Genomic DNA, 20,227 nt, shown 5'->3' with positions numbered 1-20,227 from the left:
AGGGGAAGCTCTGGCCCCAGGGCCTCACCCTGGTCAGAGGGTTAGCTTCCTAATTACCTATGGCCTCAAGTGGATCTTCTACAGCAGTAAAGCAGACCCTACCCCTTCTAGGACTCTTTCCAGAACCTTTCAAATCCTAGAGCTGGGGTCTATGTTCCTGAATTCAGCAACTGTAGTCTCTCACTTAAGAACTGTGTGACTTACCAGAGGCAGAGGTCCTCTAGTGAGATCTGGTGGCCAGGCTAAGCTGTCCCACCCACCCTCAGAACCAGAAACACAGGAGAGTCTAAGAGGTACCTAATGTTTATACGCAGTCTTTTCTTCTTTTTAAAATTAGATTATTTTTTTTCCCTTGTCATTTTCTGGAAGTTTAGAATGGCAACTTTTTGTGTATGTAGCCATTTACAAAATATTCATGCTTTTTTTTTTTTTTTAAGATTTTATTTACTCATGAGAGACAGAGAGAGAGAGAGACAGAGAGAAAGAGAAAGAGAGAGAGAGAGAGAGAGAGAGGCAGAAACACAGGCAGAGGGAGAAGCAGGCTCCATGCAAGGAGCCCAATGCGGGACTCGATCCTAGATCTCCAGGATCACGACCTGGGCCAAAGGCAGATGCTCAACCACTGAGCCACTGAGGCACCCCAATATTCATACATCTTAAAAGATTACTTCGTCTACTTTAAAAGGTCACTTCATCTTTAGACTCGTTTTCTCAAGACCCTGTTCTTGTTCTACTTATCGAAGCAACATTTTTAGGCTATCTAAAATTTTGTTTCTCAAAGAAAATACTGAGATTTTTAAAAAATAAATTTTCAACTGATAAGTTTACATAATTGACTGACTTTATAGACCCCAAGAAAAACTTTTATGTTTCATGTTTTCAGAACAATGGGTGCTTTCTAAATTATTTTGATTTTTCATTCATTTTAAGCCACTTATGTCTATTTTTTTTTCCACTTATGTCTTCTTAATTTGCTGAGGCACATTTTCTCTCCTTTGATCATTTTTCCTTTAAAATTATTTGTAATTTGGTTAAAGTCCATTACTTCCTCTGAAAACACTATATTTTAAAATTCCAATAATGATATTAAATAAAATCTCAGGAATATTGGGTGGAAAGAAATCCTTGAGGTTGTCAGTCCCAATCTGAGCTACTCTGGATTGTTTCTAAATCAGACTATCCTCTTTTGAAAACCATATTAATAATGTCTAGACTCAAGAACAGCAGCCCAGAGATAACCACATATTGCCCTTATGCGGAGTTTCCAGAATGCCCATGAGGTACATGTACTTGGGAGTTGCAGGCTCCTCGGATACAAGAAACACACTTCGTGTGAAGGCCACAACTGGAGTTAAGCATCAAAGTTTTCCATGCTACAATCTAGAAATGTTGATTCCTTCAATTTATCACATGGCCCCAGTGTTACCTTCAGACCAACTTCCTGTAAAGGTCAAGATCAGTCCATTCAGGGTAAACTGTCAGAAGCATCTCTCAGTTGTTGCCATAACTTCTCTTTAGTAGCTCTGGTGTCTCTTCCTCTTCTTATAAGGATACTAGAGTCCTATCAGATTAGGGGCCCACCCTCGTCACACCATCTACTCTTAATTTAAAGGGCTCCTTAATTTGAAGCCCTCCTTTAAAGGGCTTCAACAAATGAATTTGGGGCGGGGAGGGGGGGAGATACAATTCATTCCATAACAACCACTCTACAATAAAATATGGAATTTAACAGCATCCCACTTTAGCAAACCATAAAAGGAATCTCTTAATTTCGTTGAGTAATCTTAACCCTGACTTCAAATAGCATAAGACAGGGGATCCCTGGGTGGCGCAGCGGTTCGGCGCCTGCCTTTGGCCCAGGGCGCGATCCTGGAGACCCGGGATCGAATCCCACATCGGGCTCCCGGTGCATGGAGCCTGCTTCTCCCTCTGCCTGTGTCTCTGCCTCTCTCTCTCTCTCTCTCTCTCTCTCTGTGACTATCATAAATTAAAAAAAAAAAAAATAGCATAAGACATCTTTCAACAATATAATACAAAGACCCCCCCCCCCCAAAAAAAATATAATACAAAGACTCCTAGTTGAAATTTTTTGATTGGAACTTCTTGATGCCAGAAGTTCCAGATCTGAGTTTTAAACTACACAAAGCAATTAGATACCAGCATCATACACATTTTTGGACTTAGAATTCCTCTTTCTGTTTAAACTGCCATTATCCAGGTCTAAACTGCCATTATCCAGGTTCCCTGACTTCTATTCATCTTAGGTAACTACAAATAATAATTCACTTGGATATTTACCCAGTGCACACCGCAAGCTCTCACTTTCTTAGGCTAGAAAAAAAATGGAAGTTTTACTTGTCCCATCTCACCTAAAAACAGATCCCTAACACTTTCAATTTTCCAAAGATTCTATGGCCTGTCACCTAATCTTCATAGCAAATTCCATATTGGTTAAGCTTCTTTAATTGCAAGCAGATGAGCAATGTAGGTAAAAAACGAAGTAGTAGAAGAATAGTAGGTAGTTTGAGGAATTACAGGCTTAGAAAGCACAAAAACTAGAGTGACCCCCAAAGATCTCAGCCATAAGAACACCAGCATCATCCTTTTAGAGAGCTGCCATTGGATGACACAGATCAACTACCTTTCAAACTCCAGAGAGAATTTGATTAGCCAAGACCATCAAAGCCATATGATACAGTTTTGGTCAGTTGCTCAAAGGAAAAGAAGAGATGGTAGTGTCAAAAGAAGGAAGCATGGAAAAGTGGGCAGACAAAAACAAAAATACATATTTTAAGTTTTATTTTTGATATTACAATTATGAGGTTTATACTAGAACACAGGTTTGAAAATTTTTTCATTTAGTATAACTATCCTTCTATGGCTATTATTCACATTTATAGTTCTTTTTTCAACAGCTGCATGTAATTCTATTGAATGCCTACACCATAATTGACTTACCCATTTACCCAGTACTCTAACAGTTTCTAATAGAGTTCACCATTAAAAATTATTTTTGTCATTATACATTTACCTACCTTTGTACACTTTGGTTTCTGAGGAATGATTCCAATGGCATATACACACATAAATTTATATAACTGACAATGGAATTGTCTTGTTTTTGACGGTCACTAGATATAATCACACTTTTCTATTATTTAAAACCAACCTATTGGGATCCCTGGGTGGCGCAGTGGTTTAGTGCCTGCCTTTGGCCCAGGGCGCGATCCTGGAGACCCGGGATCGAATCCCACGTTGGGCTCCCGGTTCATGGAGCCTGCTTCTCCCTCTGCCTGTGTCTCTGCCTCTCTCTCTCTGTGTGTGACTATCATAAATAAATAAAAATTAAAAAAAAAATAAAACCAACCTATTGGGGGGAAAAAGGTAGAAATATAACACTTTATTTTGCATTTCATTTCTTTCATCACTGTGATACTTAGCTATTTTTCCCTCTTTGAACTGGCCACTAGCTTTGTCCATTCTTCTTTTTTTTAAAGATTTTGTTTATTCATGAGAGACACACAGAGAGAGGCAGAGACACAGGCAGAGGGAGAAGCAGGCTCCATGCAGGAAACCCGACATGGGACTCGACCCTGGGCCTCCAGGATCACACCGTGGGCCGAAGGCGGCACCAAACCACTGAGCCACCAGAGCGGCCCACTTTGACCATTTTTCTACTGAATTGCAGATGTTACTATTATTGATTTGTAATAATGCTTTGAATATCAGGGACTATTATCCTTTGTTATATTTGTTTGCAAATATTTTCTTTCAATCTCATATTTGTATGACTTTGTTTTGGTTTTTAAAAAGATTTTATTTATTCATGGGAGACACAGAGAGAGAGAGAGAGAGAGAGAGAGAGAGAGAGAGAGAGAGAGGCAGAGACACAGGGAGAAGGAGAGAAGCAGGCTCTATGCAAGGAGCTTGACATGGGACTCAATCCTGGGACTCCAGGATCACACCCTGGGCCAAAGGCAGGTGCTAAACCACTGAGCCACCCAGGGATGCCCTGACTTAATTATTCGTATGACTGATATTTTCCACACATAAATGTTATCTTAATGTCAGCTCTTGGGTTACGTGTAATAAATACCTAAGAAGGTCTACCTCAAAGTTATAGAAATATTTTCTTGTACTTAGATCTTTGATCTTAGAGCTTCATTAGTGTACAAGGTATAAATATAGGTCTTTCCAGAGAGCAAAGTGTCCCCCCACCATTTCATTAATCCATCTTCCCCCCACTGCAATGAAAAATTATTTTTATCATACATAGTGGGAGTCTAATAAGACCACCCATCCCCTAGTCTCTATCCCAAAGTAAAGAGAACACCAAAGCTCCACTTTCATACTCATGCCCTCCGGAGCCACAAGCTCCCTTCACATGGCCTTCTATGCTGCCATAGGACAGTCAAGAGGGAATCCAAAAGCACAGTGTAGTCCAAATAAGGGTACTCCTCCAGGGGTGGGGGTATTCTTTTTTAGGTAATGAAATGTGGTAATGATGGCATAACTGAAAATTGTAAGTCATTGAATTGTATACTCTAAATGGGTGAATTGGATGATACGTGAATTGTATCTCAATAAAGCTGTTACCAAAAAAAAAAAAAAAAACAGAAACAGACAAAACAAACAAAAAGAACAACCTCCACCAGTCCTGAAATCACTATTAGTAAAGAGTAAAGAGAACTCTCATGATCTTTCTTAAACCATCAATTCTCTCCTCCTCCAATACTGAAAGCATAATTATCTACCTTTGGACCAAAATGACTATTCTCATTATGCCGGTTGTGTCTGAGTTACCTGCCTCTAATGCCCACATGTCCTGTGAATACTAAGGCACTACTTCCACCATTACTCCCTAGCTTTCAGTGATTTCTCATCATGGTACATATTACATACTTATCACATGGTATGTACTTCAACTTTGTCTTCTTCCACTAGGTCTGTAAGGGCAAAAACTTGCATATTTTGCACTCTGCTGTATCCTCAGCACCTAAAACAGGACCTGGCACATTAGCTAATGCTCAGTTAGTGTTAAGTGAGTACTATATTCCTTCTCATACCATAATTCTATACATGATCAGAATCAGCATATCAACTTAAAAATATATTGGGAGTTTTACTGGATTATCAATTAATTTACATATGTAACACAGAAATATCTTTGCCAGACTCCTTCTATACAAAGATGTGTCTAGCTCTCCATTTACTCTACCTTTTAATATTTAAAAAGTTCCAAGTTTTAACATCTACATTTATAAGCTAATTGCAGCATATGTTTTTGTTTTGGTACCAGTCTTGTCAATCTCATAGAATAAGATGGGCAGCTTTACTTTATTTTATGCTCTAGAACAATTCAAACACCACAGGAATTGTCTGTGCTTTTCTAGAGGTCAAAGTGTTAAACTAAAGAACAAACAAACAAAAAAGTGTTAAACTACTTTCTTCAGCTTATTTCATAGCTATTAATCTACTCAAGTTTTCATAGCTTACTGAGACTTTAGTTTCTTTTTAATATCTGGCTAGTCCTACATTCTATCAAATGCCTTTGTTCTAACTGGCCTATTCTCACTTCTAAGTGCCAGGCAAAGTGAGAGTTTCTCATCAGCAATACTATCAGTCCTTGTGTTTATTCATATAGAGGGAGTGGTGAGCCACCACATTACCCTGGTTCATCACAGAATCTTTCAATTCTGAATGTGTTCAGTTTTCTACCTCCTGGGAATGTAAAGAGTCCTCTGTCTGCTCTAAAATCTTTAGGTTTCTTAGTCTTGACCTACTGCAGATTTACTTGCAGCTGAACAGGACAGCAAGGAAACCTTTACCTTAATGGCACTAACTAACTGTATGTCAAGAATGGTGTGCTAAGCCTTTTAAATGGACTAACATACTCTTAAAGACAAATGTTTTAAATGGGAAAGCAACATAAGTATGGATTTTTATTTTTAAAAGATTAAGCTGCCACAGTGTTAAAAATGCACTTGAGAGGAGGAGGGAAAATGGTTATAATACTATAAAAATCAAAATGAGGTGACTCCATATTGTACTATGATGATGGAAAAAATTGGATGGATCCTAAAGGCATTTGGAAGATTGAATCTAGAGGACTTGGTGGTATGGGGATGGGGAAGAGGGAATAATTGAGGACTCCCCAGTATGAATTCGCTGATGATGAGCAAGATGTACACTTTGCCTGAAGGCTTTCCCACATTCTTTACATTCATAGGGCCTTTCTCCAGTATGAATTCTTTTATGAAGTGTAAGATGGGCAATCTGGCTGAAGGCTTTGCTACATTCCTTACACTCGTAAGGTTTCTCTCCTGTATGAATTCTTTGATGTAGAGTAAGGGATTTACGATGGCTAAAGGCTTTCCCACAAACATTACATTCATAAGGTTTCTCACCTGTATGACACCTCTGGTGACAAATCAGGGATGCCCTCTGTCTGAAGGCCTTTCCACATTCAAGACATACATATGGTCTTTTGCCAGTGTGGAGTCTCTGATGTTGAACAAGATAGGAGCCATCACTAAAGGCCTTCCCACATTCAATACACTCATAAGGCTTCTCACCAGTATGAACTCTCTGGTGTTGAACAAGGTGTGCAATTTGACTGAAAGCCTTACCACATTCCTTACATTCATAAGGTTTCTCTCCAGTGTGTATTTTCTGATGTTGTGCAAGGTGTGCATTCTGGCTGAAAGTTTTGCTGCATTCCTTACATTCATAAGGTTTCTCTCCAGTATGAATTCTCTGATGATGAGCAAGGTGTGTGCTCTGCCGAAAAGCTTTCCCACATTCCTTACATTCATAAGGTTTCTCACCAGTATGAACTCTTTGATGAAGGGTAAGTGAACCACGATGGCTAAAGGCTTTCTCACATATATTACACTCATAAGGTTTCTCTCCTGTATGAATTCTTTGATGTACAGTCAAGGATGAGCCATGGCTAAAAGCCTTCCCACACACATTACATTTGTAAGGTCTCTCTCCAGTATGAATTCTCTTATGCTGAATAAGTCCTATGTGATCAGTGAAAGCCTTCCCACAATCAATACAATCAAATGGTTTCTCTCCAGTGTGATAATACCTCCGATGACGTATAAGAGAAGCGTTCTGCCTGAAAGCTTTCCCACAGTCAATACATTTATATGGTCTTTTCCCAGTGTGAATCCTTCGATGATGAGCTAGGGATGAACAATCACTAAAAGCCTTCCCACATTCAATACATTCATAGGGTTTCTCTCCAGTATGAACTCTCTGATGTTGAGCGAGATGTGCAAGCTGGTTGAAGGCTTTATTACACTGCTTACATTGATAAGGTTTTTCTCCAGTATGAACTCTCTGATGTTGAATAAGGTGAGCATTTTGACTGAAGGCTTTCCCACATTCAGTACATTCAAAAGGTTTTTCTCCTGTGTGTATTCTCTGATGTTGAGCAAGGTGGGCACTCTGGCTAAAGGCTTTCCCACATTCAATACATTCATAGGGTTTCTCTCCGGTATGAATTCTTTGATGAAGAGTAAGGGTTGATATTTTGCTGAAAGTTTTCTCACAGTCATTACATTTCAAAAGTTTCTTTTCTCCATAGACTTGCTTGTGTTTTTTCACAAATGAATGTGTTTTTAAACTTTTCTGATCTGTGTCAAAACTATATATTCTCTCTTCAATGGGAAATACCTGCTTTAGATAAGATAATCTATTCAGATGAAAAACTGCCCCAGACTTGTTAAAGCAGTCTCTTTTCTCAATAAGGTTATCTATATGAGTGACTGTCTCTTGACTAAAGTGTGTCTTCTGACTTACCAGCTCCCACTTAAATAGGTCTTCACATTTCCAGCTTACCCCTAATGTGGAACATTTAAGGTTGTAGCTTGGAAGTCTTTCCATTATCATTGCCTGGGATAATTTTTCTTCATAAATGTCCTGGTTTGGAGGTAATTCCCTAGTCATCCAAACATACTTCAAGTCTGAAAAATATTGAGAAAGCAAATGTCTCCTTTACTTATTGTTAGAAGAATGGAAACTTCCAAAATGAATCCATGTGACTCAAATAGTTACCGAAGACCACAGAGGTCTTTGACAATTCTTATATAAAGTTAGGCAATGCAACCATCCTTGCAGTTCTGAAATAAACCCTCCCAGACTCTGGTATATGATTCCAATATGACTTTTTATTAAAAATTATGTACCAATGTTCATAATTGATATTTGTATTTTCCTTTTTTGATGATATTTTGGTGAGATTTGGGCATCAAATGCTGTCTTCATAAACACAATTTTTTAAAGTTCTCTTTTTTATTCTCTGTCGTAGAAAATTTTAAACAATGTTGATATTTTTCCTTACAGGTTTTTTAGAACTTATTTGTGAAATTATTGGAGGTTGTTGCTTCTGTTCTTGGGGAGGAAGTTTTTTTTTTGGGGGGGGAGGCAGTTTTGAAATAACTTCCTACATTTCTTTTTTTTTTTTTTTTTTTAATTTTATTTATCCATTAGAGACACAGAGAGAGAGAGGCAGAGACACAGAAGAGGGAGAGGTAGGCTCCATGCAGGGAGCCCAACACAGGACTCGATCCCCGGGGCTCCAGGATCATGCCCTGGGCTGAAGGCAGGTGCCAAACTGCTGAGCCACCCAGGGATCCCCTTTCTATACTTCTTCAATGGTAATCAATCTGTTGAAATTTTCTCTCTTTTCTGGTGTCAGTGGTGGTAATTTATATTCTCCTAAAATACTGTCCATCTCATCCAGGTTTTCAAATTACTTACAGAAAATTGAGGAAAACAGGTTCACATGATTCTTTTTTTATACATTATTCTTTTAAGTACTTATACATCAATGGTTACTTACTGTTATTTTACTTATTTTCTCTCATTTGTTTATGTATTTGATAGTTTATATGCTTTATTGGTTTTCTAAAGCACCAATTTGATTTATTTTCATTAAATACACTATTTTCTAGTTCATTTATTCCTACTTGTATTCCCGGCAGTGTAAGTCACTATAATTTATTTTAAGTGTTCCTTAGACTCATTTTGTTCTTTTTCTACTATCTTGAATTGCATGCTTATTTATTTTTTATTTCTTATTTACTAATGCACACCATTAAGTGTACATTATAAGTGTACCTATAGGTATCCTACCAACATCATCTTCTTGAACCTATGAGAACTGGAAGCATGAAAAAGCCATACTACAAGCTACAGAATAAATTGTAAACATCTCACATGAGGCGGATTCCACTGTAATATATAATCTATAAACTCTTATCTAGTTTTCATACCAGAAATACAGCTTTCAAGCAAGGCAGGGAAAAAATAAATTTTAAAAAATAAACTGGGCCAAAAATCCCAGTGAGTACAACAAAAGTGGGGTGATGATGGACAAAGAAAAGGTAGGTAATACTTGTTACCTGATTTATTCTTTTATACAAGTGTCAAATGATGATGCTTTGAATCTCAAGTGAATGGATTTTAAAACACAGGTTTAAAAATATAAGGGGATGCCTGGGTGGCTCAGTGGTTGAGCGTCTGCCTTTGGCCCAGGGTGTGATCCTGGAGACCCAGGATCAAGTCCCATATCAGGTTCCCGGGGTGGAGCCTGCTTCTCCCTCTGCCAGTGTCTCTCATGAATAAATAAAATCTTAAAAATATATAAGGGTAACAATTTGTAGGACTTTCAATTCAAGGAGTGGGATGGCATGAAGGGGGGGAAAAGACATAAAGCAAAAATAAATAGCAAAACAGAAACATCATCAAAGACAAAAATAATTAAAAGCAAAAGGAAGAGCATAGCTATAACAATTGTAAACCTGATAAGCTTATATTTTAAAGAAAATATTTAAACTAGTTCAAAAAACTAAACATAAATTTGTCTAAAGAATTCTGAAATGCTGACCATCAGAGATTATTAAGAACTATGTAAGCATCATAGAATATATGAGTTCACAGATTGTGGTATTTGCAGGAAATCAGTAAAGGTAAAAATGGTATGTCACAGAGTGGAGAAGATCCATTTAAATATGGTGTTAGAAAAGTTCAATTTGAGAGGGATTTTGAGAGGTGTTTTCCAAGAAGTATCAGAAACTTTTTTTTTTTTAAGAAACATCTTGAGAATAGTACCCCAACTCTATAGTTATTTGCACTTACCTGGGTAGAGATCTCTTGTCATCTCTCCCTTCATCATCCAAGGCTCTTTACCTTGCTCCAATAAGGAGATTATGTCTGGTTTAGAAATGCAGAGACCTGCATATAAGAAAAGATAAGAGGGACACCTGGGTGGCTCAGCAGTTGACCATCGGCCTTCAGCTCTGGACATGATCCCAGGGTCCTGGAATTGAGTCCCGCATTGAGCTCCCTGCAGGGAGCCTGCTTCTCCCTCTGCCTATGTCTCTGCACCTGTCTCTAATGAATAAATAAATAAATTCTTAAAAAAAAAAAAATTGGCTATGTTATGGATATTGCTGAGCTATGACCCAATCCAAACGGTATTGAGAGAAAAGGGATATTGTTGGAAAATGCTCATAGAGACATGAAAGACTACTGAGGTGGAAAGACTCCAATGGGGAGGTGGAAGGAGGAAGATACCCTTACCCAATGAAACCAGGTTCCTGTAGTTCTCTAACATCACTCTCTTGTACAAAATTCTTTGAGCAAGATTCAACCATTCCCATTCATCTTGGGAGAAGTCTATGGCCACATCTGTGAAAGTCACCGAATCCTAAAATGACACAAAAATAATCTTGCTCAATGTTCATGCCATTTCTTAGCTGGCTCTAGGGGTAAAGGGCTATGCTGTTCAAATGATGGGAGGAAAAAACAAACTCTGTGCATAAGTAATTATACCAAGGTCTAAATCATCTAGGTCATATAGTTAGCTACTGGACAACCTTTCTGTCTAGTTATATTATACATATTAGTAAAAAGAAAAAATATGAAAGACACTCTCTGCTCTTCAAACATTTACAATTTTATGGTGGTGAGAAGATATTCTCATGAAAAATGTTGACTGCATTTACAACAGACTATCAAGTACTAAATTGCAGTTGACTCCTGGACAACACAGGTTTGAACTTCACAAGTCCACTTACATGTGAATTTTTTTCAGTAAGTACAGTAGTGTATTTTCCCTTCCATATGACTTTAACAATTCTTCTCTAGCTCACTTTATTGTAATATAATGTATGATACACATAACATACAAAATATCTATTGATCAACTGTTTTTATTATCAGTAAGGCTTCTAGTTAACAGTAGGTAATTAGTAGTTATGTTTGGGGGAAACAAAGTTCTATGCAGATTTTCAACTATGCGAGAATCAAAGCCCCCAACCCCCATGGTGTTCAAAGGTCAACTGTGTTTATCTATGTTAGGAGCTAGATCACTTTTCTACATGGAAAAAGTAAATAGCTCTGGGACTGTGGGGGGAAGATTCAAGGAAAGATGCTGACCTGATGAACATGTTTTCAACCTCCACAACATATTCTAAGAAATCTTAGTGTTCTGAGATGTTAAGAGGTGTGTCTACAAAAATAAAAGAAAAAAATACCTAGCAATATTTTTTCCTTTTGACATAAAAATATATTTGCATTAGGAAAACACATTTGAGGGATACCTGGGTGGGTCAACAGTTGAGCGCCTGACTTTGGCTCAGGGCCGGATCCCGGGTTCCCAGGAGCCAGTCTAGTATCAGGCTCAAGGAGCCTGCTTCTCTTCCCTCTGCCTGTGTCTCTGCCTCTCTTTCTGTGTCCCTCATGAATAAATAAATAAAATCTCAAAAAAAAAAAAAAAGGGAAACACATTTGTAAAGTTGATTTGATAATCTGCTGAGACGTATCAAAAGAATCATATGAGATGAGTACAACCTGTTTTATTACATGGGCTGAATTTTCTAACCAACCAGCAAGAGGTATCAGTCACTCATTTGTGGTTGCTGGCAGATTTTCCATTTCTTACTTTGTGATTTCACCTATATCAACATTTAAGAATGAGTTTTGAATAAACACCTGTTGTGAATAAAACCAGAGAAAAAAATCAGATTATTCCAAAGAATTCATGCTCTGGCACTAACTAACTAGGTGATCTTGGCAAAGTTAATTAACTGCACATGCCTCAGTTTCCCCACACACAAAAAAATGGGAATAGTTTTGGAACCCAGCTCATAGCTGCATCTTGAGAATTAAATGAAGTAACAGTCGTAGTACCTGGCTAAGTGCTCAAGAATTTCAACCTATGATGATGATGATGAAGGAGGGACAGGAAAGAAGGAATAGGAGGAGGCAGCCAAGAACAGGTGAAAACATTTGGTTTAAGACTTCAACAAAAGTTTTACTTATTATTTTATCTAATTTTAGTATACTATAGTAATAAAGAACATGGTCTCTGAAGCCAGACTATGCTCAAATCCTGTTCTGTTCAGTAAGTTGAAGACAACAGTTTTGCTTTTAACCTTTGAAGATACTTTAAATAACTCAGCACAGTCTATTGTATTTACACATATATATTTACCATTTCTGTTGTACTTTCTTCATTCCTGATGTTCCAATTCCCTTCTTATAATCTCTATCTGAAGAACTTCCTTTTGCAATTCTTTTAGAAATCTGTCAACGAATTTTCTTAGTTTTCCTTCATGTGAGAAACTACTTCACCTTCAATTCTGAAGGTTATTTTTGCTGGACATATAATGGTGGGTTGATAGTTCTTTCCTTTGAGTACTTTTTAAGTTGTTCTACTGTCTTCTGACTTCCATAATTTTTGATGGAACAATCCACAGAACTGAAATTGCTGCTGCCCTATATGTTAAGCATCATTTTTCTCTGGCTGTAGTGTCCAGCAGTCTCATTATGAAGCTCCCACGCAAGGATTTCTTTCAAGTTTATCTATGCTGGAATTTGCTGAGCTTCATGGATTCACAAGTTTATGTCCTTCACTAAAATTGGGAATTTTTCAGTCATTATTTCTTCAAATATTTTTTCTACACTTCACTTTTTGGGACTTGAATGATAGAAGTGTTGAACATTTTGGTATTGTCCCACAGGGCTCTGAGGCTCTGTTCAATCTTTTATCTATTGTTCAGATCAGTTTCTATTTACCTTTAAGTTCACTAACTCTTTCCACTGTCATCTCCATATTGCCACCAAGCCCATCCATTGAACTTATTCTGGTAATTATATTTTTCATTTCTTATTGATATTTTCTATTTCTTTGCTGAGACAACCTCCTTGCTCTAGGAGTGTTCACTTTACTTGTTGGAGCATTTTTATAACAGCTGCTTTAAAATTGTTTATCAGATCATTCCAACATCTATGTCACATAAATGTTAGCATCTAGTGATTAACTTTTCCGCTGTGAATTGAAATTTTCCTAATTTTTCATTAGCTGAGTAATTTTAGGTTGTATCCTTGACATTTTGGATATTATGAAACTCTATATCCTGTTTAAAATATATAGAGAATGTTGATACTTTGTTCAGGCTCCATTTCCAAAGCCTGTGAAGTGATATTTGCCTCTGTACTACAGATGCACCACTTGGTGGCCAATGGTCTATCCTGGAGTCCACTTCTCATAGGCTATGGTATGCTCTTCAGGGCCCAATACATGCATAAGCAACTTAAAGGAAGCCCAGGAGTTCATAAACAACTTTTTATGGTTGATTTCCAAAGCTCCTCCTTCTCTGGTCTCTCCAGTGTCTTCTATTTCCTAGGGGGTTCCTCTTTTCAGTCCTCTGGGCAGATAACTGGGGCTTATTTATTCCACTCTACTGTGAGGCTCAGCTACCCTGACTGTACCCACCCCTGGGGCCGAGCAAGGAAAGAACAGAAACAGGGGTGGGAAAAGAGGCAATAAGTTTACTCCACCCTCTAGGGAACATAGCTTCTTCAATAATAGAAAATTCTCCTTCAGAATTTTCCTGCAGACCGCACTGCAACTGTCTCAGGGCACAAAAAAAGAGAATTTTTTTTAAAGGAAGATTTCCATTCACCCTCTCTGATTATTAGATCCCCTTCCTATTTCTTGAGCCTGAACTAAGTTTTCTCCTGCCAATTCTTTTTATCCATGCCAAAACCCCCTTCTCAGTTTTGTGCTTTGTTGAATCCATGCTAGGAGATACTGGGAGGGAAAAAAAAAAAAAAAAAGGTACACACATCACATCTTGGGTTTCTTCCCTAATCACCCTACTACAATTTACTTTTTTAGAGACTTCAAATTGCTACTCCATGCATGCTGTTCTGATTCTATAGCAACTTTCAGTGGGAAAGACAGGGTAGTGTCAGCCCAAAACAAGGACTTTCATATTCAGTGTAAATTATTATTAGTTTTTAAATTAATATTCCATTGGAAATAAAAAGCCTCCTGATCTTTAGGGCTTCCTGTGCATCAAACATCATACTGTAGGTTTTTCACATTTCTGTTACAGTATGTATATAATGTATATATTGTATGAAGAACTACATGGGCACAAAAGCTAATAGTAGCATATAAAGCTAATGTTCATATAGTGCTTATTATGTGCCAAGTATTTTCTAAACACAAAATACATTAACTCCTTAATGTTCACAACAGTACTATAAATTAGGTATTGGTATTATTCCCATTTTATGGTTGAGGAAACTGAAATTAAGGTAATATATCCAGGATGTATTAGAGCTAGAATTTGTACCCAGGCAGTCTGGTGCCACAATCATGTTATTAATCTTTATGCCATGCTCTGTACTCTTAAGATATTTTCCTCACAAATAACACTGCTATCGTCTAAAATATTTAAATGCTTAGGAAACAAGTTCCTTTGATAGTATGTTTTGTGGCATTATATCTGATCAGAAAAGGGGTTTTGCTTTGATATAAGTTGCTCATGGTCTTTTAAACAAAAGTAGACAAATTCTACTATCATGTTATTTTTTGATAGGCTTTTTAAGCTTAATAAAACTTTATAATTTCTTATAAAATTTGCTGACACTCATTTAGTAGTTCACTTTAATTACAACATGAATTACAGTTCTTAATTCTATTATTGGTCATAAAAATATTAAAATTAAAAATGTGCTAAAGTTTGAGAAGCTCTAATCCACAAGAAATGAAAAATTAGTAATTTAGTCCAAAAAAAATAATCAGTGATGAGGGCAAAAATTCAACAACAAAGATTATCACTGCAATAATCTCTATTAAATAATAAAACATGGGACACCTGGGCTGCTCAGTGGTTAAGTGTCTGCCTTTGGTTCAGGGTGTGATCCTGGAGTCCCAGGATCAAGTCCCACATCAGGTTCCCTGCATGGAGCCTATTTCTCCCTCTGCCTATGTCTCTGCCTCTTTCTCTGTATCTCTAATGATTAAATAAGTAAAATCTTTAAAAATAAAAAATTAATTAATTAAAAAGATACAACTCAGGAATTGTACCTTCCAACCCCTCCTCTCTCCAACAGTGACTATGATTATGCAGGCTATATGCCATCAAGGATCTCTCACCAAAAGGCAAAAAGAAGGTAAAAACAAAGTAATTTCCTCTTACTAGATTGTGGCCTGTTACAGAGCTTCACCAGTCCAGAGGAAGGGACAACTTTTTCTAACTCACTGGAAGGTATTCATATGGCCCATGAATGGTCCTTTCTCACTATTCTGGAGGAAGTCTAAATCTATACCTACAGCACTGATCACACTGTATAAATAAATGTTCACTGCCTTTTCGTTTCTCCAACATATTATAAGCTCTCTGAAAGCCAGGATGGCTACTAAGGAAGTAGGCAAATCATGGCTCTCAAATTTTCTCTAAGGACTGTCTTTCTGCGTTATCATCTACTCATAAAAAACCTGAGCATATGGAAGAGCTCAGAGTGGGTCATTTTTTGAACAAAGATTAAACAGCTACAGGAAGAAGAGGAAGCTCTGAGACGGCTCTGGGTTATCTGAGTCTCTTTCTATGGACCCACCACTCATCAGAAAGGGAAAAAATAGGAAACAGGCCCCACCTAGTGTGGAACTCTTAAGCAAATAATCTTCAGAAGGAAACAAACATTACCAAATCCTGTAAGGCAAGACTGTATTTTAAGGAGAAGGAATACTAACTCACCAGAGATGTGGCTTTAAGAAGTTCAACTCCTATCACCTCCTCCTCTTCCTGGCTCCTCATTAGGAGAAGGGCTTTACCCTGAGAGGTAGAGCTGGGAAAGGAGAAAGGAGTACTGAGAAGCTTAGTAGCTCGAATAATCACTGCCTAGAAACTCTTTCCTCCCTTCAACTCCAACTGTTCTCACTCCCCAACTCCCATCCCAAACTCCACTCACAGTCCAGGCACTCACTGGGAGACCTATAATTTACAGCTGGGGTTCTTCTCTGCTCCAGGTTTTTCAGGCTGAGTACAATCTCCTCCTCTCTCACAGCCACCTACTCGTTAACACTTGGAAAAAGCCATCTGCCCCAGAGGGAAGTACTACCTCTGTCAGAAAGAATTCATGTGGCTTACAGAGACTGAACCAAAAAACAAAACAAACCAAACCAAACCAAAACCATCCAGAGACCCATTTTGCTCTGTGACAAACTATAGTTTTAAAAAAGTCCCCTACCCACTCTGAGCCAAGTTTCTTCAATCAGAAAGAGGATTAAAGTATCTGACTTGGGCAGCCCGGGTGGCTCAGCGGTTTAGCGCTGCCTGGGGTCCAGGGCGTGATCCTGGAGACCAGGGATGGAGTCCCACGTCAGGCTCCCTCCATGGAGCCTGCTTCTCCCTCTGCCTGTGTCTCTGCCTCTCTCTCTCTGTGTGTCTCTCATGAATAAATAAATAAACTCTTTAAAAATAAAAAAGAAATTTTAAAAAATATAAAGTATCTGACTTGATTCTGGTTTTTTCCTCTAAACTCCACTTTCCTCAAAGCTTTATTATTATGATAATAAGAATGAACACTATTAAGCACTTGTTACAGGGCAGGACCTACAGGTGCTTTATGGAGCTCATTTAATCCTTATGACAGTCCTATGAGGTTCACATTCTCATCTCCATCTTACCTAAGAGAAACTGGGTCAGAAAGTTTGAGAAACAAAAACTTGCTCGGTGGAGGTTTGAGATTATTTACCCTCTCAGAGTCACTTTTGCAACTGTCCCAAGTGGTTCAGGATACTGACCTCAAGCAGTTGTAGAGGGGATTACATGAGATGTGTACAGAAGGGACTCCACAGTCAGCCAGTCCTGCATCTGAATCCTGGTCCCTCCACTCACTAGCAATTACTTGTCCTCCACATGCTTACATCCTCTCTGTAAAAAGGAGGAAGTTTCCGCTTTGTGATGTGATATATGTATATGCTACCTGGTGTTACTCAGCAAAACCAGCAAAGAACAGTATGGCTGTGAGCAGTGCTTCCTCCTGTCTCTCTCTCCTGGCTCTGGTGGTGGGGAAAGGGGTGCAACAGAGAAGTGGCAAGCAGGAATGGGAAGAGTTCTGTGACCTCGCTCTGGAAAGGAGGGGGTCACTCCATTTCCAGACGAGGCTTCGAACATCACTTCCCCTGCAAGCCCCACCCCACAATGACCTGGGGGCTAGGGCCTTAGACCTGGTCAGGTGACTTTGTACAGGTCAGCCTCACACTGCGGCCCCAGGCACTCGCAGACTCTGTGGACAACTCACCCTCACTCTCTGGGCACAGGGACCCCCCCCCCCGACTCTGTGGGCAGGTTAGCCTCACTCTCCACCCCAGGGGGCCCCCCAACTCTGTGAACAGCTCAGCCTCACTCTGAGCACAGGGACCCACCGACCCTGTGGACAGGTCAGCCTCACACTCTTGCACCGGAAACCCCCGACTCTGTGGAAAGGTCAGCCGCACACTCCGGCCTCGGGGACCCCCCGACTCTGGGACTCCTGGGGCCGCCCTGGTCCGGGACCCGCGCCACCGAGCCCCAGCTCCTGTCACCCTTACCTGTGCACTCAGCCCTGGTCCGCCACTCAGGTCTCACGGAACCCACAGGGCCCGCACCAGGCTCCCCCAGGAAGCTGTCCCGAGCCCGGCCTCCGCCGCCACCCGTCCCCGCACGCCCCGCCGCCCTCGGGCTGCCGGACGCGTTCAGCCGCCTCCCCCCGTCAGGCAGGCAGCCGCCGGCTCCCGAAACGCCCCGCTCTCTCCTAAGCAGCTGCCCGCCCTCTGGCTCCAGAAAGCCCGATGCCCGCCGGAAGCGGGCGCGTCCTCCGCCGCAAGGGCCCCTGGGGAGGGTAGTCGAGATCCGGCGGGGCGCTGCCGGTCTGGTCCCCCCCACCGCGGCCTAGGGACCGCAACCCTCAGCTCCTGTAGAGGCCCCTGGTGCAGAACAGAAACGTCCTCTCGACCCTTTGGGTACCCGAACTACAGGACGCCCCTGGAAGCGAGCCGAGCCCAGGGAATTCTGGGAGTCCCCCTCCCCGCCTCCGCCAAGCTCGGAATGCGCAGGCGCCTCCCAGAGGCACCCGACGCGGAGGCATGGGTCCCCGCCCCTGTGCACAGAGGGTCACAGGCGTCCTGCGGTACGCAGGCGCGTGAGGGAGTGGGCGGGGCTCAGGGCTCAGAGGCGGAGCCTTGGGAATAGGAGGTGAGTGAAGGTTTGGGCTTTGCGTGTTTTGTGCACTTCTGTGATTTGTCACCTTCTGAGTGTGTGTGTGTGTGTGTGTGTGTGTGGCCTGTCTTAGTTCATGTCTAGTCCTCTCTCTGGTGGAATCTAAGCCCCCAGCCCATTTTCTGTAGCCTGTGAGAATGAGAGCCCCATGAAGACGCTGCTTGTAGGTCCTGGTTAGGGTTATGTTCCAGGCACATAGTAAGTGCTCAGGAAGAAATAAAATTACAGGGGCACCTGGGTTGCTGGATGAGCATTTGCCTTTGGCTTACATGCCAGGGTCCTGGAAACGAGTTCCACATCCAGCTCCCTGCAGGAGGATCCTGCTTCTCCCTCTGTCTATGTCTCTGCCTCTCTCTCTGTGTCTCTGATGAATAAATAAAATCTTTTTAAAAATAAAGTTACAGAGTGTGTAGATACTGGCCCACCAGACATCATGGCAAGCTGCACAACACCATCTGGAGCTGGATTCCCAGGTTCCAGTCTCCCTGACTCCGTTGACCCCAACAGGATGTGAATTCTAGCCCAGAGGGTGCCATTTCTAAGAACTGCAAATGGAATCTCAGTGTTTGTGATGGTGTGTGGTTGGAATGGGTTAAAAGCTATATTGATACTTTCCGTTTTAGAAATAATGTATAAAGACCTGCACTCTTATCTTTACAAGAAAAACATTCAACAAACTGAAAATCAACCACATTTTTAAAACACCATCAGAGAATTGAAGTCGCAAAGGAAACAGCACCCCAAAATTTGGAAAGATAGGCGACTACAGAAAATCATAGCAAGGATGAGCTTACCTGAAGCAAAAGGTGCTGGAGCCATTATCTGGTGCAAACATTTAACTGGTACTTTGGGTGAACTGGAGGCTTGGTGTGGACTAGCTTGTGAGTTCAAAACTCCTGAGGGCTTCATCTTAGATGGGCCCCCACACTTTCATGATCTTACCGCCAGAAACTCCACCAAGTTCTAACACTAAGATTGGGGTTGGGGAAACTCCTTCAGTTTGGGGCAGGGAGGGGGAGAAGAGTAAACATTTTAGAACACTCAGAACATGCTCTGAAACAAAGTCCGGCATTCTTAGGAAAACTATATACCAGAGCCAAAAGGACCTGGAGGAGGGACAATAGCTCCAACTCCTTCCTCTCTCAGTCAGGGCTAAGAAGCACTTCTGAAGATCACAGCCTAAGGATTCAAGCTCATCGAAAAGCTGAGATTGAGTCATAAGATTATACAATATTTCCCCTTCCCAATACTTGACTACCACACCAACAGGGCTTCAGTGTAATATCAGCAGATTACAACAAGCTGCACGATACATAAGAAGGACTTTTTGGGAGCACCCGGGTGGCTCAGGGGTTGAGCATCTGCCTTTGGCTCGGGTCATGATCCAGGGATCCTGGGATCGAATCCTGTATCAGGCTCCCCATGGGGAGCCTGCTGCTCCCTCTGCCTGCATCTCTGCCTCTCTGTGTGTCTCTTATGAATAAATAAATAAAATCTTTTTTTTTTTAAGAAGGACTTCTTGGGAAACCCAAAGACAGCAAAGAAGTAAAAAATTAAAGTAAACCAAACCCTCTGGCACCAGCAGTACAGGAAACATTAGACAAGAGCCTAGCCAAACTAACATAAAACCTCACACTAAAAGCCTCATTATCTTA

At 40.4% G+C, this 20,227-nt stretch overlaps 1 protein-coding gene across 5 annotated transcripts in view; it reads right to left on the bottom strand.

Moving 5' to 3' along the window:
• Window positions 1-3,894: 3,894 nt before the first annotated feature.
• Window positions 3,895-20,227, bottom strand: part of LOC121484436 (zinc finger protein 470) — a 43,322-nt gene continuing 26,989 nt past the window's right edge. Inside the window, exons 1-7 of one of the 5 annotated variants that reach the window (XM_041743705.1) lie at window positions 17,906-18,371; window positions 17,117-17,246; window positions 16,068-16,158; window positions 12,509-14,110; window positions 10,594-10,720; window positions 10,150-10,245; window positions 3,895-7,973 (exon numbers count right to left, since the gene is read on the bottom strand). In XM_041743705.1, coding sequence (XP_041599639.1) covers window positions 6,103-7,973; window positions 10,150-10,245; window positions 10,594-10,720; window positions 12,509-12,511 — 2,097 coding nt within the window. In that variant the 5' untranslated portion in view covers window positions 12,512-14,110; window positions 16,068-16,158; window positions 17,117-17,246; window positions 17,906-18,371 and the 3' untranslated portion in view covers window positions 3,895-6,102. Of the gene's footprint in view, window positions 7,974-10,149; window positions 10,246-10,593; window positions 10,721-12,508; window positions 14,111-16,067; window positions 16,159-17,116; window positions 17,247-17,905; window positions 18,372-20,227 lie in introns of those variants that run through there. The other 4 variants (XM_041743703.1, XM_041743706.1, XM_041743704.1 and 1 more) reach the window with 4 other exon arrangements.

Source organism: Vulpes lagopus, chromosome 2 (assembly GCF_018345385.1).
Source record: "Vulpes lagopus strain Blue_001 chromosome 2, ASM1834538v1, whole genome shotgun sequence".
Lineage (NCBI taxonomy): Eukaryota > Metazoa > Chordata > Mammalia > Carnivora > Canidae > Vulpes > Vulpes lagopus.
The sequence above is the reverse complement of the archived record's forward strand: the minus strand, read 5'-3'. Positions and strand labels throughout refer to the sequence as shown.